This window comes from Panthera leo, chromosome D3 (genome assembly GCF_018350215.1).
Source record: "Panthera leo isolate Ple1 chromosome D3, P.leo_Ple1_pat1.1, whole genome shotgun sequence".
NCBI classification, from domain to species: domain Eukaryota; kingdom Metazoa; phylum Chordata; class Mammalia; order Carnivora; family Felidae; genus Panthera; species Panthera leo.
Window position 1 is genome coordinate 27045358 of NC_056690.1, and position 23465 is coordinate 27068822.

The 23465-nt window shown below is 48.0% G+C and overlaps 2 protein-coding genes across 4 annotated transcripts in view; one reads left to right on the forward strand and one right to left on the reverse strand.

Moving 5' to 3' along the window:
* Positions 1-410: 410 nt before the first annotated feature.
* TMEM211 (transmembrane protein 211) lies at positions 411-3938 on the forward strand. The gene is made up of 3 exons (XM_042911320.1): positions 411-727; positions 1477-1615; positions 3676-3938. Exons 1-3 carry the CDS (start codon positions 527-529, stop codon positions 3936-3938), a joined length of 603 nt encoding a protein of 200 aa, XP_042767254.1. The 5' UTR covers positions 411-526.
* A 5991-nt stretch (positions 3939-9929) lies between these two features.
* Positions 9930-23465, reverse strand: part of SGSM1 (small G protein signaling modulator 1) — a 102010-nt gene continuing 88474 nt past the window's right edge. For all 3 annotated transcript variants that reach the window (XM_042910442.1, XM_042910445.1, XM_042910443.1), the window contains 4 exons: positions 19941-20050; positions 19191-19287; positions 17621-17788; positions 9930-12130 (listed from right to left, as the gene is read on the reverse strand). In XM_042910442.1, coding sequence (XP_042766376.1) covers positions 12042-12130; positions 17621-17788; positions 19191-19287; positions 19941-20050 — 464 coding nt within the window. In that variant the 3' untranslated portion in view covers positions 9930-12041. The remainder of the gene's footprint in view (positions 12131-17620; positions 17789-19190; positions 19288-19940; positions 20051-23465) is intronic.

The following is a 23465-nucleotide window of genomic DNA, read 5'->3' on the forward strand; positions in this document are numbered from 1 at the left end:
CGCATTAAGTAATTACAACGGTCCGGGATTAGAAGGCATGAGCTAATGGGCAGGGTAGTTGCTGGAAACATAGTGTCTGTGTGTGATTTAGAAAAAGGTACCCACTCTGGGGAGAAGAAGCCCCTTGGGACAGTACAAGACTTGATGGGTGGAGAGAATGAATGAATGACCAAATGAATGAACGAGAGAAACACAGGAGGGGCCTTGCCTGGACCAGTGATGATGACGTCCCATGCAGAATGTGTGTGTTCAAAGTTCTGTTTAAGCACTATTATTTATTCTAAGATTTGGGGCTATTCTACTTCCAGAACCTGTTAGCGCGAAGCCCCGTCCCCGCTCCCCAGATATTAACACCTCCCATTGCATCACGAGGCCAAAAGGAGGCTGATGACCTGCCTGGGGTCTGAACACAGGACCAGGTCCCTGACTTGGGGGGCGGGAGACCCTCCCCAGCCCATTTCTCTCCTTCCTGGCAATCTCCACCACTAACCTTGCCTGTTGCCTGCTAGGTCCTCGCCACCCCCTGATGGCGGGCAGTGTGTGGGCATCCCTGGGACTCTCCCTTGCCTGCATCTCAGCCCTCAGCCTCTGCTCTCCCGTCTGGTTCCAGACCCCCACCTTCTCCTTTGGCGTCCTCACCTACTGCTCCTGGCCTCAGGGTAACGGCTGGAACCAGAGCTGTGGAGCCTTCAGGTCCCTGGATGACATTCCTGACTTTGCCTGGAAGGTGAGACCTGGGCTCACCAATTCACCATCCAATCCACCAGAGCAACAACAAAAAAAGCCAAGTTCTGGTTCCCACCGCCTACCCTACCCCACACTGAGCCTCTGACTCTGTAGGTGTGGGGTAGAGTCTGGCTATCTGCATTTTAGCAAACATCCAGGATGATTCTGAAAGCAGCCCCATGTCCATTTAGTACCTTAGCACAAATTAGGAAAAGGTTCCCCTTCTTTGGGACACTATACTGCCATCTGCTGGAAAACAACTGTAATCAATATGCAAATGTATGATGATCCCACTGCGTCTCCAGTTGTGCAGTGTACAACCTGCGCACACCTACGTGGCTACCCTCTAAGCGCTAAATTTAAAAACCGCAGCTAAGGTGTTGAAAGTCTCAGTTATGATGCATGGTACCAAATGGGTCAGGACTCCCAGTCCGGCACCTCTAAGGAACTTTTAATTACACTGGTGCCTCTCCTGGTGATCCTGTCATATAGCAGGTACTCAGTAAAGTGGGGCATGGTGGTTGTAAGTCTGGATTTTAATTCTGGCTCTACCACTTAATTCGCTATGTGCCCCGAGGCAAATGACTCCACCTCCTTGGACCTCGGTTTGTTTATATGTAAAATGGGGGGTGATAATAGCACAGACCTCTTGGGGTTTTGAGGATTCAGTAGCTGCCCAATAAGCAGAGACACCTGCACCTGCCCCTACCTGTCCCAGTCAACACTCTCCTTGCTCTTTCTTCCTGACAGGTCTCAGCTGCAATTCTCCTTGGAGGATGGCTCTTGTCGGCCTTCAATGCAGTTCTCCTCCTGTCCTGGGCCCTGGCCCCCAAAGGGCTGTGTCTCAGAAGGGGCAGTGGCCCAATGCCAGGGGTGCAGGCAGCTGCAGGTAAATCACTGGCACATCATAAGCATTCCAGACATGTTTGTGGAATGAATGAATCAGTGAATGAATGAACGAACCTGTGAGCAGAGTCTGGCCTCCTGTGTTGATTCTCAGAGATAAATCCTAGGATTATAGACTTCCTGGTCTGTTGGCAAGCCAGAAATGGTGGGGAGGGAACGGCATACTTAACATCACCCTCTCCTGCCTTTAGCTAAACCCAGTCCTAATAGTCTGCCCCGCCCTTTGTTTCTCTCACATCCATCCACTTTGTATCATCTTTACCAGGACCACCATACACAGTTGAGCAGGTTGTGTACTGCACAGCGGTGCCCAGCTGAGGGCTGAGAGATGCAGAAATCTAGCCTATGTGCCACTTGCTACGCTGTGGAATTGCAGGGCTGCAGCTCCCCAGAAGGGTTGCTTTTCTCTAATTCATACATAGGCTTTGGATGGTCTAGCCCAGGCCTTCACTGCAACCCTCATTCAATTAATTCTCCACCATCTCTCACCTGGATTAGAGAGATAACCACCTCACATGTCTGTCTGCTGCCACCTTTGACCCCTAGAATCTGTCTGCTATGCTGGCCAAACAGGTCCTATTAAGACTGAAATCAGATCGGGCCCCTCAGACTGGCTTGTCTACCCTCCAGTGACTTCCTGTTACACTCAGAGTAAAATCCACACTCCTCGTCATGGCCGGAGAGGCTCTGCCTGATTAAACCCTCATTCCCTCGCCAATCTCACCTCTTGCCCCTTCTGCCAGGCTCAACATGATCCAACCACATGGCTTGCTTTCTGTTGCTCAGATACACCATGCTTGTTCCCTCTGTCTGGAATTCTCGTTTCTCAGATCTTACAGGTCTTGCTCCCCTACTCTGCTCAAATATCACGGCCTCAGTGAGGTCTTCTGTGACCCTAGGTACGGGAGCTCCCCTCTCCTGAGATTCTCCTACCTCATTCTTTGTTCTCTATGCTTCACAGCACTTACCGTATCTGCCTGCTTGATTATTGTTCATCTCCGTCCATTAGAATGTCAGCTACTTGAGGGCGAGGACATGTCTGCTTTGACATCGCCAGCACCTGGGACAGTGCTTTGCACGCAATAGACGTCCGCTAAATATTTGTTGAATCAATGGACAGAGCTATAGTCCTTGTCCTAGGCTTGCACAGGGTCTAGTGCGTGTGGGGCACACCAAGTGGTTACAACTCAAGGGGTGTTTGACATAATAGGGATGAGCGCAAGACACAAGGAAAAACTCCAGGAGGGTGGGGGGGGGTGTACAGAAGTCTTCCCAGAAGAGGAATCAGTTGAGCTGAGTCTGGAAGTACGAATGGGAGTTGGTCACATATAGAAGGGGATTCCAGGTAATGGGAACATCAGAGGCAAAAGCATGGAGACAAGCAAGGCACGTTCACAGAACTGTAAATAGACCAATGTGGCTGAAGAACAGCAAAGGAAGCTGGGGTCATGTGATTCTCCTGCTTTGGAAGGGCCTTGAAAGTGAAGAGGTGTCCAGCTCGTTTCCTTAGTATCATTAGTGCCCACTATAGCACCTGCAACAGTTTCGATGCATGAATGCATGCATGGATAGGTGGGTTGGTGAATTAACAAATGAGTGAGTGGGTAGGTGAAATTATGGGTGTATCCATGGATATATCAGTGGATGGATGGATGGATGGATGATTGGGTGGGTGGATGGATGGATGGATGGATAAATGGATGGATGGTTGGGTAGATGAATGGATGGATGGTTGGGTGGATAGATGGACAGATGATTAGGTGGGTGGATGGATGGGTGGGGTGCAGGTGGCTAAGTGGGCAGATGGGTAGATGGATGGATGAGCGAATGGATAGAGGGATGGAGAGATGAGTGGACGGGTGAGTAGTAGATGGACAGTTGGGTGGAAGGCTAGTTGAGTAATGGGTGGATAAAAGGAAAGGTGATGAATCAATATATAAGTGAATAGACTGATGGATGAGTGGGTGGATCAGTGAGTCAAGGGATGGAGATTGGCCCAGAACCCCTTGACTGACACTCTGGTGTTCTTTCCTGCCATTTTAGCCACTGCCACCATTGCGGGCCTGCTGGTTTTCCCCATCAGCCTGGACTCCCCATTTGCCAAGGAAGCCTGTGGAACCTCCTCCGTGTACTGCAGTGGCCAGTGCCAGCTGGGCTGGGGCTATGTGACTGCCATCTTCAGCGCAGTCCTGGCTAGCTTTCTGCCTATGATTGGGTGGCCCCGCATGACTCAGGTCCAGGGGAGGACCATCCTCTTCTCCAGTGACACTGAGAAAAGCATCCTCATGCCAGAAATGAACAAATAAAAATTTCCCAAGAGGAGAAAAAGAAAAGAGGACCCAGGACAATTCTGAGTCCAAGCTGTCCCTCAAATACCACATCTTTCAGGGGCACCTGGCTGGCTCAGTCGGTGGAGCATGCGACTCTCGATCTGGGGGTTGTGAGTTTGAGCCCTACGTTGCGTGTAGAGATTACTTAAAATTAAAAAAAAACAAAAACCCAACTTTAAAAAATGCTACATCTTTCAATAGACAGGCCTATTCTCCTTCTCTACCCTCCATCTTTATAACTCCTTTTTTCTTGGAGAATTTGAGAATTATTTCTTTTCTAATCAAATATTTAGTAAGTGCCCATATGTATAAGAGTTTGTGCAAAAGTGTGTCCAGTGTTGGGGTGGGGATGAGGGGACGTGTCTCATCCCTCCCTGCAGACAGTCCCGCTGATAGGGAGACTTTGCTCTTACTCGGGGCACATGAAGTCCTTCAGATCCTACTCCAACCTCTCTCTTGTCAAACACCCAACACCCCCGGGCCTCTCCCTCCACCATACTGAACTCTGGGCCCGTGGAAGGCCATTCACTCTTCCATCCTTTGCACACGCTCTGTCAGGGATGCTGGAGTCGGCCTGTTGCTTCTGCCTACCATGACCCACTGCCCTTCTTTGGGAGTGGCACCCTAATCTTTCCTTGAGAGTTGACCCCCAGCAGCTCTCTGACTAGCCCATGTTTTTTGTTTGTTTTGAAATTTATTTTTATTTATTTTGGGAGAGTGTGTAAGCAGGGGAGGGGCAGAGAGAGAGAGGGAGAGAGAGAATCCCAAACAGGCTCCACACTCAGCACAGAGCCCAACTCGGGGCCCCATCCCACGGCCGTGAGATCATGACCTGAGCCCATATCAAGATCCAGATGCTCAATCAACTGAGCCATCCAGGCACCCAGCTCATGTTTTAAGGCGGATAAATGAGCCCTTCTAGCCAATAAAGCCTGGCTGGAGAAACTGGTTCACAGATGGGCATGGAACCCGTGCCAGCCTGGAGGAGAGTGGAACCATGACATGGACAAAGGTGGAGCTCTAAGGACTTCATCTGAACACCTAGATCCAGCCATGCCTGCTCCCCTACCTGCAGGAGACATGGCCACTGGAAGCTCCAGGCTGGCATCTTCCTAGCTTGGCTGCCACAGAAGGGAAGCATGAACTTCTCTCTTCTCAGGGAAGGAATCTGATTGGCCAGAAGAGGGTCATGTACCCCCTGGGGGGAGAGGCACATCAGCAGTCTCACTAGAAGGCCATGGTTGTAATCTAAGAGATACAGCTCCCCAGAGGATGGGACAAGGTGCTTGTACTGGGACAGGGGAGGGATGCTAGGCGGCCAAAAACATTCAGCGCCCAACTCCCTTTTTTTTCTAAATTTTCTTTTTTTTTAGTGTTTATTTATTTTTGAGAGACAGAGAGAGACAGAGCATGAGCAGGGGAGGGCAGAGAGAGAGAGAGGGAGACCCAGAATATGAAGCAGGCTCCAGGCTCTGAGCTGTCAGCCCAGAGCCCGACGCGGGGCTCGAACTCACAGACCGCGAGATCATGACCTGAGCCGAAGTCGGATGCTCAACTGACTGAGCCACCCAGGCGCCCCGCCCAACTCCCTTTTGAAGGGTATCTTTATTATCCCCAGTTCACAGAAGTGAAAACTAAGGCTCAGAGAGGTACAGTCACATGTCTAAGTCTGCACAGATGTCTGGGATTTGAACCTAGGTCCGTCAGACTCTATGGTGGAGGCAAAAGAACACCTGGATTTGCTCCCTTTGCCCAACCCAGCACATCTTTTTCCTTTTTTAATGTTTATTTACTTTTGAGAGACAGAGCACAAGCGGGGAAGGGCCAGAGAGAGAAAGGTAGACACAGAATCCGAAACGGGCTCCAGGCTCTGAGCTGTCAGCACAGAGCCCGACATGGGGCTCGAACTCACGACCCGAGAGATCATGACCTGAGCCGAAGTCGGACACAACCGACTGAGCCCCCCAGAGGCCACATTTTGATATCAGCAGAAACACTTCCATGCAAGTGGCTCTTGCGTGGGAAGATGCCTTCAGACCCAAGCAGCATCCCAGTGCAAAAAGCAGCAAGAAGATGCCATCAACTAGAATCTCAAACTCAGTCCCCGCCCCTGTCACCCACATCCCCTCTGTAACAACCTCACAATGGCCCCAAGTTCCTTAACGTTCCCTTTGAACTGTTTCAGCAAGGCCAAAGGGAGCAATTCTCCAGCCCCTCACGCAGAACCATTTACAGAGATTCCGTCTTTACTCGAGGCAGAGGGATCTTATTTTCTCTTGATCACAGCAAGGGACAGCCGCTATTTCAAGGAGCCCTGCATCTACAAAGGCTTGAAATCACTGTGCCCACAAGTCTGAATAAAGAAAGCCAGGAAGATACTGGAGAATTCCAGCACAATACCCTGGTGTAATGGAAAATCCCCAGGGAACTAACTGCATGGTCCCGTGGGTCATTTGAATTCCGCTAGGCAGTTTGATTCAGCAACAGGTCGGCAAGCTGGCACTTCAGAAAGATCAAATTGTGCTCCTCTGGAGTCTATACCTGTCCTGGGCTCACGCTCTCAGTGTGCCAGGCAGGGGACTTAAAAGCCAGAAAAGAGAGACCCTGTGAACCTTTTCCTGATGCAGCAAAATCAGATGCTAACTGCAGAGTCAGCTCCTGTTTTGTTCCTGCTGAGAACTGATGGCCCCACCACACCTAAGTGCTGTGTTCCTCTGTCACAGCCCGAGGGTGCTGGGAGCTCACCCTGTCCCGTGCTGTCTTCCAGGAGCCATATTCTCTTAGGCTTCAAAGATTCACCTGAGAACCTGAGCTAGGTAGATGCTGGGAACCCAGGGCTGCTGAGGTCTCAACCAGGAAATCATCCTCAGACACGCTGAGGAACAGAGGGCCCCAGTGAAAGAATGGGGCTGGGGCTGGATCTGCAATAATGGGAGACTATTGTCCCCAGTTCGCAGAAATGGAAACTAAAGCTCAGAGAGGTCCAGTCACTTGCCCAAGGCCACACAGCCAGGAAATGGCACAGCAGGGATCCGAAATCCTCACTTCCCCAAACACACGACAGAGATGTGGGACATGATTATAGTCGGCACAATGAGAGAGTCGTTCCCACTTCTATCGTTCTCTATGTCCCTTCGAGAAGAGAGGCCCCTCAAGTGAGTTGGTTTAAAAAGAACCAGTAAAGGGGCACCTGGGTGGCTCAGTCGGTTAAGTGCCCAACTTCAGCTCAGATCATGATCTCACAGTTCGTGAGTTCGAGCCCCACGTCAGGCTCTGTGCTGACAGCTCGTAGCAGGGAACCTGCTTCGGATTCTGCGTCTCCCCCTCTCTCCGCTCCTCCCCTGCTCATGCTCTGTCTCTGTCTTTTAATAACAAATAAATGTTTTTAAAAATTAAAAAAAAACCCAGAGAACCAGTAAAGGTACAAGTGTGCAGGTGGGGCACAGACATGGTCAGAATCATGAAGGTGGGCTGCAGGTGACCTGAGTTGGAAATGCTATTAGGAAACGTGGGAGAAGATTCATTGGTCGATGGGTCTGATGTCTCTCAGACTTCAGAGCATCTGCTGGGAAGGAAGGTAATCGGAAGGGCTTCTTCCCACTGTCTTGACTGCACCCCCTCCTCTCCGGGACTCCAGGGACCTGGGGCCTGGGAGGGGCATGGGGAGGGCAAGAAGGAAGGAGAAACCAGATGCAGGAATGCCTGCCAGGCACTCCAAAATGGGATGGTTAGGACCTCCCAAACCCTGTGCATGAGAAGTGCCCACGGCCTCTCCCACAAGCCGAAGGGAGAAAGCTCTAGGTAAACAGCAAATGAAGCACGGCTTTAAAAGAACGTAACAGCCAGAAGGGCCTTCACGCTGCGGGTTTGTCAGGCTTATTCTGAGGAACGGCATCATCCGGGTAGAAACTGGACGAGACACCATCCAAATGTTCTTGGCTACAAGGAAAGGAGGCAGAGGGAGGAGAGGGGGGAAAGAGAAGAGAAGGAAGGGAGGATGGCGGGAGGAGGAGGAAAAGGATGACCGGAGTCCAGCCACCCCATGTTCCATAAACACAGAAACCAAGGCCACTTCCCCATCCCGCCACGGAGTCGTTAAAATATGCCTGGTGATCCACGACTCCTCTTTTCCCATCCATGCAATGCTCAAACGCACACACTTAGGAAGGCCTCTGCAACGACAAAAAAATATTCTCGTGAGATTTCTTTTCCCGTAACATACATCGTCAGTGACCGTAAGTCGACGGTGCCTGTAACCAGACATTCGTGCGCACAGAACTGGGGCGCTGTGCTGCCTGACTCCGGTGTGGCCAGGCAGTAGCTGTGAGCCCTGGTGGGGCCCTCCGGGAGGACAGCCACATGTACCAAACTATGGCTGGAATTGGAGAAATGATACTGGGGAAGCTCTGCAGCACTGTCGGGACATCGGAACCGGTCTTTGCCCTCAAAAGCTTCTCCCCCCCGGGGTCGCCTGGGTGGCTCAGTCGGCTGAGTGTCTGACTTCGGCTCAGGTCATGGTCTGGCAGTCCGGGGGTTTGAGCCCCGCATCGGGCTCTGGGCTGGCAGCTGGGAGCCTGGAGCCTGCTTCGGATTCTGTGTCTTCCTCTCTCTCTGCCCCACCCCCTCAAAAATAAATAAACATTAAAAAAAAAAAAAAAAAAAAAAAAAGAAGCTTCCCCCAGGAAGGAGCAGACCTTCCTGCTAAGAAAGCCCCCATCCGAGCTGGCAAAGGACAAATCCCCACCCGCCCACTGCTGTGTGCCTTCAGACTTACCTCTGCTGGCAATCTTCTGAGAATGTGACGACCAGACTCACCCAGGCTGCCAATGCCACCTGCCAACTCTGTCTCTATTTTGCGGGCTTCTTTGGAAATCTAACTTTTTCTACATAAAACCTGGAATTCTCACAGGTGCTCATTAGGTTAAATCGAGTTTTGCTTCTGCAGCCGAAAGCTAGTTGTTTCCCTCTGACCCATGTTTAGAGGCTGCTGGGGGTGGACATCCATGAGAGGTCGCCATTGCCTGATGACTAAGGTTCTGAATGGTAGCCACTAGTTGGGACCGTGGAGGTCACGGGAGAGTAGTTGGGCATCTGTGGACACATTGGGGGTGAGAGCTGAGCAAGCTCAGTGGGTGTCAACTTACAGGTATGACCTCGAGTCAAATGGCTGACCATCTGGGGACCTTTCTTGTGTTGTGCCCTGGATCTGGGGGGATCAGGCAGGCCATTTGCAAAAGTGGCCTCAATTATTTCTGTGACGGTATCCATTCTCCTTTTCCATGTCCCTCTGCAAAGCCACCCACCAAATGGTGGAGTCTATTTTCCCTTCCTTTGAATCTGAGCTCAGCCATGTGACTTACCCTGAGCAACAGAACAGAGCAGAAATGACTTTATGCCAATTGCAAGCCTAGGTCTCAAAAGGCCTTGCATACTTCTGCTTGCTCTCTTGAAAAACTGCCACCATGGCCACATAAACAAGCCTGAGCTGGCCTGCCAGGGGATGAGAGACACATGGCCCGGTTTCCCCTACTCTCCTGGCCAACAGTCAGCCAACTGTTGGAAGCAGAATTGCCTCACTGGCCTTTGGCTGACCACAAACACATGAAGAAGTCCATCTCAGACCAGAAGAACCTCCCAGATGAATACGGCCCATAATGTCAACCCACAGAATTGCGAGCTAATAAATAAATGGCAGTGTGAGGCCACTAAGTGTTGGGGTGGTTTGTTACATGGCATTATTCATGGTGACAGCTAACTGATACAAGGGGGTGAGAAGTGCTTCACCTGCCTTGCACCTCCTGGGGCAAGACCAGGCAGCTATCATGAGGCTCTGTCCCCATCTGGGTATGGGCCACTGGGGTGCAGCTGGGAGGACACAGTCTCCTAAAGGAAACCATTCTTCCCTACGCATTAAAAAATTCCCGAAACACAGAAATGAAAAAATAACCCACAGTCACACATTTCTCTGTTTATATATATTTTCTCTCTCTATAGACACAACTCTTCAGTAAACAGTTACAAGATATGTTGGCAACACTGAGAGAAGGAGGAGGGCACTCCACGGACAGAATGACTCCCACGCACTCGATTCCCGGACACAAGGACGCACGATGTACGGAGACCAAAATAAACACTGTAAGCTGAACAAATAGGAGTTGTTCCAAATCACAACCACGGACACTTCTGTGGAACACCACGAGAGAAGGCGGAGAAGAGATTGTGTGCTATACTTTGGGACTAGTCTGTCGAGAAAAATAAATCAGAATCGGAAGGTCTGGGACCCGGGTCTTGCTAAAATAATGTCCTCTGTAACGAAGAGCTGAGTGGCTAGGAAAACTTTGATCTGGATGTGTTTTCCTCATCTTGGGAAGGTGGGGGACTAGAGCCAGGAGGTGCAATTTTCACGGAGCACATTCTTCAGAGGCAAGGGACACTTAGGTCTCGTCTGTCCTGCTCAGGAGGCCCCATGTGGGGGGCTGGGGGGTTGGGATGCAGTTGAAGGCACTGGGGCCCAAGGGCGAGCCTTCACAAGCACGCAGGGTAGGGGTTCCTCCCCCTCCTGGTTTGCTCAGGACAGAGGACTAATGTACCCTCTCTGTGAATGGTTCCTTGTGCTTATGAGTCTCCTCCCCTCTCCAAAATTCTACCTTCCATTCTGGGGAGAAGCCTTCCAACCTGACTCTGTTTCTCCCATGTGTGTTCTCAGAAAAGAGCTGGCAGGACTGCTCTATCAAAGGACAGGTAGGCAGGGTGAACCAGCTGACTCGGGGTCTGTTTGTGACTGGCGACCCTTTGTGTGAAGACCCGGAGGGGACCGCTTCCAGACTCAGCCATCCATGTTCCGGGGGCCAGTTCATCAGCATATTTTCCAAGGAAAACACCCATCACAGTCTACTCTGGTGGACCTCTGCCTTCCTGTTCTTCCTTTGTCCTGAGTGATCAAAGGCACCTAGGGAAAAGCCAGCTTCCCCCACCTCCCTTGAAGTGGCGGCCACTCACACACACCTTCCAAACTTCTGGAGCATCAGACCCAAAGTGCAGAAGGAGAGGCGAGATCTTCCCTAGGAGGTGAAGAAAGGGATGTGGACTCCACCCTGTCTGGAGGGCTTTGGGCGGGACCTCGGGCTAACTCACACCTACCACACTTCTCACTGTTCCGCCCTTCCGCCCTTCCCTCCCTCTCCGGGGAGCCTCTCAGGGAGAGGCTTTCTTGAAAAGAAGGAAAGAAGTCTCTCCTGGGGTCAGGTGGAGGAGAAAAAAAATGAGAGACCACAACAAACAGAATCCAAGTCCCGAGAGAGATGTGGACTCCTGTGTGCCTTTTCTAAGTGGGAGAAAGCCTCAGGAGCAGGTGGTTAAACAAAAGGGGGGGAAAGAGATACACTTGCAGCCCCTCCTCTATGCCACTGGTTCTCAAGTGGGGACATGTGGCAAGATCTGCAAACCCTTCGGGTTGTCACAGCTGGGTTGGGGAGGGGGCGCTACTGGCATCTTGCAGGCAGAGGCCAGCGATGCTGCTTACCTTTCAACAATGCACAGGACGACCCCTCTCAGAAGACGGTTCACCCAGCACCACGTCAACAGCGCCGAGGGAGGTGCAGAAACTCTGCTCCAAGCCTGCCTGCCGGCCATGTTCTGGAACATCTCCAGAGGCCCCTTTCAGAGTATAGAGGTAGCCCCACAGACCTCTCCTACACTAGTTCCCCAAGAAAAACTCCTTCCCCAAGTCTCCCCTGACTGAACAGTTTGGAGGGGTTGGGACAGAATAAGAGAGAGGCAACCATTCTGGAGACCACAAACGAAACTGTTCCCTCCATCCACTGACGTACCCCAACTCCCACAAGGGAGAAATCCCAGACTTGGACAATCTTTGGTCAAACAGGAAAACGTAAGGCTGAACTCAAGGGGCAAACCCTCGACCCCACCTGCCTGGCGGCCAAAGTTGGGGCAGTTTCTCTCTGCACAGAAGTCCATGCTCATGAACAGACACCAGGACCTCGCTCCCGGGGCAGCCGGGAGGAAAAGCGGGCTGGACAGGTGGGTGGCGGCACGGCTGACAGGGCCGGGGTGAGGTGGCCCTCACTTGTTCTCAATCAGAGTCTGCACCTTGTACACGAGGTCCCGGGCCAGCTTCAGGACGTGTTTGGTGTTGTGCCGCTCAGCCATTTCTGAAAGAGCAGAAGGCAAAAATCTCATGAGCCTCCTTCTGTGTCCATCCTTAGGTCACTTGCAGCTTCTAGAAGGGAGGAGGGGGGGTTGTCCCTGGGGCATCCTCCTCCTCTTCATCTGGCATCATCTCCAGAGGAGTTCCAGAAGCAGACACTTTGGAGAAGGCCTGCACCTCTGGGCCCTCGTTTCCTCATCTGTAAAATGGGGACTGCAATAGCATCTACTTCACAAGGCTGCCGTGAGATCAAACGACATGATGTTGGCTCACAGTGCTTGAAAAGAGTTACATCTTCCCACTCGCCTTGCCTCGTATAAACATGATGACTGGGAACCTTTTGAGAAAACGATGCTGGGCACATTGCAGGTGTTAAAAGATACAAAAGAAGGAAGCAACAGGAGAGGGGGGAGCAAAAAAAAAAATTTTTATTAAGTGCCACATAAATACCTAGGAATAAACCTAACCAAAGATGTCAAAGATCTGTATGCTGAAAACTATAGAAAGGAAACTGAAGAAGATACAAAGAAATGGAGAAACATTCCGTGCTCATGGGTTGGAAGAATAAGTATTGTTAAAATGTCAATACTACCCAAAGCAATCTACACATTGAATGCAATCCCAATCAAAATTGCACCAGCATTCTTCTCGAAGCTAGAACAAGCAATCCTAAAATTTGTATGGAACCACGAAAGACCCCAAATAGCCAAAGTAATATTTAAAAAAAAATTTTTTTTTAGTCTTTATTATTCATTTTTGAGAGAGAGAGACAGTATGAGCAGGGGAGGGGCAGAGAGAGAGGGAGACACAGAATCCGAAGCAGGATCCAGGCTCCAAGCTGGTAGCACAGAGCCCAACGCAGGGCTCGAACCCATGAACCGTGACATCATGACCTGAGCCGAAGTCGGACGCTTAACCGACTGAACCACCCAGACACCCCTAAAGTAATATTGAAGAAGAAGACCAAAGCGGGAGGCATCACAATCCCAGACTTTAGCCTCTACTACAAAGCTGTCATCATCAAGACAGTATGGTATTGGCACGAAAACAGACACATAGACCAATGGAATAGAACAGAGACTCCAGAATTGGACCCACAAATGTATGGCCAACTCATCTTTGACAAAGCAGGAAAGAATATCCAATGGAAAAAAGACAGTCTCTTTAACAAATGGTGCTGGGAGAACTGGACAGCAACATGCAGAAGAATGAAACTAGAGAACTGCCTTACACCATTCACAAAAATAAACTCAACATGGATGAAGGACCTGACTGTGAGACAGGAAACCATCAAAACCCTAGAGGAGAAAGCAGGAAAAGACCTCTTTGACCTCAGCCGCAGCAATTTCGTACTTGACACATCTCCAAAGGCAAGGGAATTAAAAGCAAAAATGAACTACTGGGACCTCATCAAGATAAAAAGCTTCTGCACTGTAAAGGAAACAATCAACAAAACTAAAAGGCAACCGATGGAATGGGAAAAGATATTTGCAAGTGACATATCAGATAAAGGGCTAGTATCCAAAATCTATAAAGAACTCACCAAACTCCACACCTGAAAAACAAATAATCCCATGAAGAAAATGGGCAGAAGTCATGAATAGACACTTTTCTAAAGAAGACATCCAGATGGCTAACAGGCACATGAAAAGATGCTCAACGCCACTCCTCATCAGGGAAATACAAATCAAACCACACTGAGATACCACTTCACACCAATCAGAGTGGCTAAAATAAACAAATCAGGAGACTATAGATGCTGGAGAGGATGTGGGGAAATGGGAATCCTCTTGCACTGTTGGTGGGAATGCAAACTGGTGCAGCCGCTCTGGAAAACAGTGTGGAGGTTCCTCAAAAAATTAAAAATAGAATTACGCTATGACCCAGCAATAGCACTGCTAGGAATTTACCCAAGGGATACAGGAGTACTGATGCATAGGGGCACTTGTACCCCAATGTTTATAGCAGCACTCTCAACAATAGCCAAATTATGGAAAGAGCCTAAATGTCCATCAACTGACGACTGGATTTATATATACAATGGAATACTACTTGGCAATGAGAAAGAATGAAATCTGGCCATTTGTAGCAACATGGATGGAACTGGAGAGGGTTATTCTAAGTGAAATAAGTCATACAGAGAAAGACAGATACCATATGTTTTCACTCATATGCGGATCCTGAGAAACTTAACAGAAGACCAGGGGGAAGGAGAAGGGGGAAAAAAAGTTACAGAGAGAGAGGGAGGCAAACCATAGAAACTTAAATACTGAGAACAAACTGAGGGTTGATGGGGGGTGTGGGAGAGGGGAGGGTGGGTGATGGGCATTGAAGAGGGCACCTGTTGTGATGAGCACTGGGTGTTTTATGGAAACCAGTTTGACAATAAATTATATATATATATATATATATATATATATATATATATACACACACACATATTTATAAAAGTGGAAATGCCTAGTGACTTTGACAATACTATACTTATACTATATTAAATATTATATATTGTATGCTAAATGCTAAATAAAAATGTAGCCAATACTAAATACTTAAATAAATAAATAAATAAATAAATAGCGAGCCACATAAAATGATCGGATCTTGAAAGCGGAATAATCCTAAACCTAGACGTTTATCATAAAGAAATCATTTATTGGATTGGGGCGCCTGGGTGGCTCAGTCAGTTGAGCGTCCAACTCTCGGTTTTGGTTCAGATCATGATCTCACAGTTCATGAGTTCAAGCCCTGCATCAGGCTCTGTGCTCACAGTGCAGACCCTGCTTGGGCTTCTCTCTCTCTTCCTCTCCTACCCCTCCCTGTGTGCACACATACACACACACACACACACACACACACACACACACACTCTCTCTCTCTCTCTCTCTCTCTCTCTTTCTCTCTCAAAATAAGCAAATAAAACTTAAAAAAAAAATTATTTACTGGATGAAAAAAAAAAGGGCCTTAAGACCATGGTTCCCAAACTGGCTACCAAGGTACCCCAGGGTGCCACTTCTATAAGTTGTGAGGGAAACATAATGATATTCCGTATCTGTTCAACACCACATAAACTGGTAGCATCAGGGAGGTCACACATTGCCCTACATGCCTATCAATGACTTCATATCTTTGTAACGCTAGGTTTTCTGCAAAGCAGTTAAGCAAGTTTGAGAAAAAGCAAAAACCATGAGAAAATCACTGTGAAACAGGAAATACATGAAGGTGAGGGTGTCTAATCTGGTTTCAGTGTTTGAGAAGCTGTGCAATGCCGAACAGGTGCACATATCCCATTAATTGTTGTGCTTATTTAAGAATGACATAAAGAGGCGCCTGGGTGGCTCAGTCGGTTGAGCATCTGACTCTTGGGTTTCTTTCGGCTCAGGTCATGATACCAGTTTCGTGAGTTTGAGCCCTGCGTCTGGCTCTGCACTGACAGCACGGAGCCTGCTTTGGAATCTCCCTCTCTCCTTGCCCCTCTCATACTCGCGGTGTCTCTGTCTCCCTCAAAAATAAATAAATAAACTTACAAAAAAAGAGAATGACATAAAGATATTATTTTCTTTGGACCAACAGGTATCATTTTTGCAAACAGCTGCTAAGTTGTTGGGATATAAATAGTTACAAGTGGTTTGGATCTAACTACTTGCTAAATGGAACTTTTGGCCTGGGGTGCTGTGAAAATTTTACAGAGGCAAAAGGGGCACTTTGTTTTCTCAATCACACCCTCAAACTGAAAACAATCTAGCTACCCAGCAATAGGGACGGTTCCTTATGTTGCAGACAGTCGCTATAGGTACGCTCTACAGCCTTAAAAAAATGATTAAATGGAAGACACTTGTTAAAGTATTAAACGAGGGGCCCCTGGGTGGCTCAGTCGGTTAAGTGCCCGACTTCTGCTCAGGTCATGATCTTGTGGTTCGTGAATTCGAGCCCTGCGTCGGGCTCTGTGCTGACAGCTTGGAGCCTGGAACCTGCTTCTGATTCTGTCTCCCTCTCTCTCTGGCCCTTCCCCTCTTGAGCTCTGTCTCTCTCTCTCTCTCTCAAAAATAAGTAAACATTAAAAAAATTTAGAAATTTAAAGTATTAAGTGGAAAAAATGGGATACAATTGGATTCTGTGATGGTAACAAATACATGACTGGAAAAGATGAGAGGGGAAAAAAAGGTTTTCTATTGAATCCACTAAATGCCATGTGGTTTCTTGGGTTGGAAAATGTTGCAGCAGAAAAAGGGCATCAGGTTAAATCAAAGTCTGTAGTTTCGTTAATAGTAATGTACCGATGTTAATTTCTTAGTTGTGAGAAAAGTTCTAGGACCAGGCAACGCAGAGACCGAGGGGTGGCTGAGTGAAGGAGGGCAGGAATTCTTTGTACTATATCTGCAACTTCTCTGTAAATCTACAGTTATTCCAAAATAAAAAGCTTATTAAAGAAAAATCATGTTTCTGGGGTAAGGTCAAAGGTGGCTTTTTTTTCCTTCCTTCTTTTGCTTTAGGTTTTAAAAAATTAAAAATTTTTTTAATCTTTAAGAAGCCTCCACGTCCAATGTGGAGCTGGGACTCATGACCCTGAGATCAAGAGTCTCATGCTCTACCGACTGAGCCAGCCAGGCGCCCTCCCTCTTTAAAAAATTTTTTTTTGTCTGAAAACATTAAAAAAATATTTTTTAATGTTTGGTTTTGAGAGAGAGAGAGAGAGAGAGAGAGAGAGAGAGATCGACCAAGCGGGGAAAGGGCAGAGAGAGAGAGAGACTCAGAATCTGAAGCAGGCTCCAAGCTGTCAGCACAGAGCCTGATGTGGGGCTCGAACTCACAAACCCCAAGATCATGACCTGAGCTGAAGTCAAATACTTAACTGACTAAGCCACCCAGGCACCCCTTATTCTTAAAAAAATTTTAAATAGTGATAACAGTAGCAATAGCTTCTAGCTATGGGGCCCCTCATATGAGCTGGGTATCATGTGATAGGCTTTATCCATGTTCTCATTTAATTGTCCGAACATCTCTGTGAGGGAGGTGTTAGTAGCATTCTACCTCAAGGAATCTGAAGCCCAGAGACATATAAAGTCAGTGGCCCAAAGTCACACAGCACCCGAGTGGCTGGGATCAGAATCCATTATCTGTCTGATTTCAATGACTGTGCCCTTCTCATGCCACTTCAAATGCCTTCCCATGCCTGCTTTTGTGCATATCAACCCTCCGAAGAAGACACTCTTATTCCATTTTACAGATGAAGAAGCAGATGGGAAACGGCTTATCTGTAGGCATAGCTGGCTGGTGGGAGAGCCAGGGTTTGCCCCTGAGCGTTATTTCAACTTCATGCTCCTTCTGCTAGATTCTTGAGAAAAATGCTTTCTCAGTGTTACAAGATGTCAACCCTCCATTTGGAAATAGACATAAGAAGTGGGCGGAACCCCCCTATATCCCCTCCGAGGCCCCACGAAGGGGCCTGTCAGAAGCCCGCACCCCTCAGATGACACCGTAGTCATGTGGGTACCGTTAAAGAATTTGATGATGTCTGTGAAATCCATATTGTTCTCCAAGATGATGTCACGGTAGACCTCCACCAGAGCCAGCGCGATGAAAAGGACGTAGTGGGCGGACGAGACGTGCTTGGCTGCCCAGATGGTCTCCCAGACAGAGAAGACGTCATCATAGACAAGTTCTGCGTGAGACACCAGGTACGCACATGCGTGGGGAGAGGGTCAGCCACAGAGCTCACGGTACTGCCCTCCCTCTGGGAAAATCCCAGGCCAGCTGTGTCCTTCCTTCACTTCTGTCCTAGCACCGCAGAGAGCAGGCAGAACTCAGGTCAGGAGGTAGGAGACCCAGACTCTGTCATTTGACCGTCGGAAGCCTCCGTTTTCCCCATCTGTAGAGGAGGTTGTGCAGACTAGGGGGGATGTAAGTTTCCAGCTTCTGGAAGGGGAGGAACCCGGCATAATCAGGTCTGATTTACACCGACCTGTCCCTGCCCTTTGACTAGCATCCCCTTTTTCTCCCTGCACCTTGTATCTCCTTAGCACCCAGGAGGGTATTCTCTTGCCCCTGTACAAATGCGGAGCTGGCTGTTGTCTCTGGGGCTAGTCAAGAAACTGGAGAGAGCAATGGTTGAGAGCAAGGCTTCCTATGTCCACTAAACTCAGTCTGAATCCAGCCCCACCACTTGCTGGCAAGGTGACCTTGGGCTACCCCAAGGCTCTACCAAGAGCCTCTCTCTCTCCTCCTCTGTACGTGGGGGGAGGCTTGCAAAGATAATACATACAAATGGCTCAGCACACACTGCCCGGCGCGTTAAAAACGCCTTCCCGCAGGGTAGATACTCTTATGAGCATCACTCTGACTCTGCACAATAGCAGTGTGCTGTGCTCCACGTCATTTCCAAGTCACATGTGCACCATGCTGCGTGAGCTTCGGGGCACCTTGTCTCTGAAAGGCGGCAGAATAGAATGGAAGGGAACTAACTGGGCTTGGGGGCTAGACAGAGGCGGCCTAAGATCCTGGCTCTGCCGGTCCTACCTCTGAATTCGATTTTCAGCCTTGGCTTCCCCATCTGTAAAATGGGGACTGTCATGTGGCGGGGTCCCCTCCCTAAGGAAGGACAAAAAAACCTCAAGGTAATCTGGCTAATGTGTGTACATGACAACATCCCTCACGACCTTGTGACATGAGATCCCTTAATCGGACCGCATGTTTGTGTGTTCCCACGTATGGGAGACACAGAGGTGAAACATATATAAAAAAAACTACGCCACGTGGCGTTCGAGGCTCGGTTCTTTGGGTAGGAACCCAACTGAGCGGTGCCGGCGGGAATAAAGCTGCTTCCTGGAAAGAAAAGCCTGGGTGTCATGACTCTCTGTGCGAGAATCCTGCTCCAGTAACAACACCTACTGTGCGGTGTCACTGCGAAAGAAGGCAGGCGAGCCAACAGTCACAGCGCGGTAAGTGGGTGTTACTCTCTTCCTCTGGCTCTGCTGCAACACCCCTGCCCTCGCCTCCTCGGTACCTGTTCCCTGAGGGTCTGCTGCCGAGACTCTGGGAACAAGACCCCAGTTTGAAGTCCGTACCTCGCTTGAAATCCAGCAGGAACCAGCGGTAGCAGAAGTAGAAGTGAGTGTAGTCCCCATTCTGATGCATCAACTCAAAGAGCTCGGAGTCCAGAATCTGCCAGCGGGAGAAAAGGTTGGCATCAGCCTCCCGGCAAGAGGCTGGGCCAGAGGGGACAGAATGAGGGCACAACCTCATACCGGACCCCACTACAGCCCCTACAACCAGGTGGAGCTAAAAAACGGGCAGAAGATTTGAAGTGAAAATCAACCCAGCTCAAGTCAACCCCAGTGACTTCTCTAAAGACCTGCAAGTAAAGATCCACAAAGCACGTGACAGATGCTCAGTGGGATGAGTCAGGAAAATGCGAATCTAAACCGTAATGAGACAGCACTGCACACGCGCTAGGATGGCAAGAACCAAAATGATGGACAACCAAGTGTCAGTGAGGAAGGAGAGAAGCTGGGTCTCTGGCACGTGGCCGGTGGGAACGTAACACGGCACAGGTGTCACCTCACTCCTGAGTGTATCACCAAGAGAAATGAAAACATCTGTCCACATAAAAACCTGTAAGCGAATCTTCCCAGCAGCACAATCCACGAGAGCCAAAAAGTGGAAACCACCCAAATGTCCACGAATGAACGACGGGATGAACAAAATGGAATGAACTGGCTTGTGCTGCATTACACGAAGTGTGGCTCTGAAGTTGATTTGGGGTCCATCAGGCTGAGCTGGAATAAGTTATACTGTTGAACGGGACTGGGTCAAACCTGGATCAGCGACCTCATGTTGGCAAAGTGCGTGTCCATGGCGCCCCCATGGGGAAAGTTCTGGTTCATCCTCTTCATGAGCTCCGTGAAGCAGCTGAAGGCCAGGGCCTCTGGGGAAAGAGCACAGCAGAAACGGCCAATGCTGCCACTGCCCAAGGAACCCCAAGCTCCCAAGGTGATCCCAAGGTCGAAGGCTCCAAGCTGGCTCTTGAAACCCACAGCTGAAGGAGAAACACAGAGACGATGGAGTGTTGGCGTACTGCACTTCAGGGGATGTTCTGCAATCTAAATACATACTTCCCTCCGTGGAGGGGTTGAAATGCCTTTCTTTTAGGAAATAGTGGTGATACCAGTTTCCAACTGGTACCATCTGCGATCTCTTTCCTTCAACTCTGCATTCTATTCCTTCTTCTAGAACTTTATGAAGGGAATAATCAAGTATGTATTTTTTATCTGTAGTGTCTTCCACTCAGTATATATACTTAAAAAAATTTTTTTTTAATGTTTATTTATTTTTAACAGAGAGAGAGAGCATGAGCAGAGGAGGGGCAGACAGGGACGGAGAAACAGAATCGGAAGCAGGCTCCAGGCTCTGAGCTGTCAGCACAGAGCCCGACGCGGGGCTTGAACTCACAGACCGCGAGATCACGACCTGAGCCGAAGTTGGACGCTCAACTGACTGAGCCACCCAGGCGCCCCAGTATATATACTTTTAGATGCTTTAGTGTATTAGTTCATGCATGTGTATTGCTGACTGGTATTCCATTGTATGACTAGAGCACAATTTATCTATTCTTTTCTTGTTGGACATTTACATTATTTAGTTTGGGGGTTTTATGGATGTTAAGTTCAATGCACATTTAATGTATAAAAAAATAAAAGAAAATAATTAAAGATCCCTAATTTGCTCTAATAAAAAGTTGATGATGTTTTCTTGGTCCCCAAACTTTTTTTTTTCTTTTTCAAAATTCTACCAGTTCATGAAATTCTCAAGTCTGGGAATCACTGGATTAAGACAGCAATTGTCAATACTGGAAAGGCGCTGACAGGCATTATGCAGAGAAAGAGTCCAATAACTCTGGGAAATGCTAGAGAGTGACTACATATATTGAAAAGTAAAGGCTCTGAGAAGTCCTGCAATAAAGAAACCTGTTTCTTATCATTTATGAGCCAGCGTTTAGAAAACTTTATTTGAAAATGATACCTTTTTTTTTCTTTTAATACCTGGTAACTCTGGAGAAAGTTACACTAGACTGGAAGGTTTCCCAAGGCACAGTAAGACCTCATTCATTTTTAAAAACACTCTATTTTTCACGGGTGCCTGGGTGGCTCAATTGGTTAGGTGTCCGAATTCGGCTCAGGTCATGATCTCATGGTTCATGGGTTTGAGCCCTGTGTCGGGCTCTATGCTGACAGCTCAGAGCCTGGAGCCTGCTTTGGATTCTGTGTCTCCCTCTCTCTCTTCCCCTCCCCTGCTCGTGCTCTCTCTCTTAAAAATAAATAAACATTAAAAAAAATTTTTTTTAATAAAAAGACTTGATTTTTTTAGAACAGTTTTAGACTTCTAGAAAAGTTGAGAAAGGAGTAGGGAAAATTTTTGTATACTACATTTGTTACAATTAACAACCCGCTGATGATACGTTATTAACTAAACTCCATAATTTTATTTGTTTATTTTCTGTTCCAAGAACCCAACCAGGATAACACATTACACACAGGTGTTATCTCTCCTGGGGCTCCTTTCGGGTATAGAAAGGCTTTCCTTGTTTGTGATGACCTTGGCAGTTGTGAGAGTGGTTGTCACATATTCTCAGGGATGCTTCTCTACTGGAATTTGTTGGATGTTGTTCTCACGATGATACTGGCTTTTGGGGTTATTGAGCGAAAGACCACGTGGGTAACGTGCCATTTTAAACACATCATGTCAAGGGCACCTGCTATCCACATGATTTATGACTGTTAATGGTGATTTCGGTCACCTGGCTGACGCAGTGTTAGGTCTCTCCACCACAGTTTCCCTCCTGCCCGCACTGCCTTCTAAGCTGAACTTTTTGGAAGGAAGTCACTGTGCACAACCCACGTCTAAGGACTAGGGAGTTATGCTGCCCATTTATTTAACAGTCTTATTGAGATGTACATCGCATAAAATCCACCATTTCAAATGTACAGCTCAGGTTTTTAGCATGTTCACAGAATTGTGCAACCATCATCTGTAAGGTGGGAACGCTTCCATCACCCCCAAAAGACACCTGCACACATCAGCAGTCATGGCCCATCTCCCTCCCCCGCCCCGCCCGCTCCCTGCCCCTGTCAACCATTAGTCTATTTTGCCTCTACAGATTTGCCTCTTCTGGACATTTCAAATAAATGGAACCATATGCTATGTGGCCTTTTGTGTCTGGCTTTTTTCACTTAGCAGAGCCTCTTTGAGGTTTCGCACTATAGCAAGTGTCAAATCGTTCTTTTTTTTGCCAAATCGTTCTTTTTTTTTTTTATCATTGCAGGGCTATACCACATTTTGGTTACGCATGCATCCACTGATGAACACTTGGGTTGTTTCCACTTTGGGGCGATTGTGAGTAACGCTGCTGTGCACATGCTCACACAGAGTGTTTGTGCGAACACTGCATTTTCATTTCTCTTGGGGATACACTTAGGAACCAAACTGCTGGGTCATCCAGTAACTCCACCTTTAACATTATGCAGAACTGCCAGTCTGCTTTGAAAATCTCAGAGACAATGTCTTCATATTGTTACTAACACTTGATATTTTCCATTGTTTTCATTCGAGCCATTTAGTGGGCGTGAAGTGGAATCTCGTTGTGGTTCTAATCTGCATTTCCCTACCGAGTAAAGATGTTGAGCATCTTTTAATATGCTTACTGGCTACATGTATGTCTTTCATTCTGTTGAGAAATATCTAGTCAAACCTTTTGCTCATTTTTAATTGGGTTATCTTTTCATTATTGAATTGTAAAAGCGCTTTACATATTTTTATTAACTGATTGATTGATTGACTGATTTATATAGCACGAGTGGGGGAGGGAGAGGGAGGCTCCACACCCAGCCCGGAGCCCGACATAGGGCTCCATTTCACGACCATGAGAGCATGACTTGAGCCAAAATCGAGACTCAGGCTTAACCGACTGAGCCACCCGGGTGCCCCCCTTTACATATTTTGGATATAAGTCCCCTGTATGATGTATGTGATTTGCAAGTATTTTCTTCCATTCTTTGGGCTCTCTTCATTTTCCTGACGGTGCCCTTTGAAGCACAACAGTTTTAAATTCTGTTCAAGTCCAATTCCGTTTTAATTTTGTCACTTTATTCTTTTGGTGTCATATCTAAGAAACCATTGCTTAAAACCCAAGGACACAAACCCAAGGTCACAAAGATGTACGCCTATGTTTTCTTATAATTTTGTAGTTTTCATTCTTATATTTAGGTCTATGATCTATTTTTTAATGTTTATTTATTTTTATGAGAGAGAGGGACGGAGTGTGAGTTGGGGAAGGGCAGAGAGAG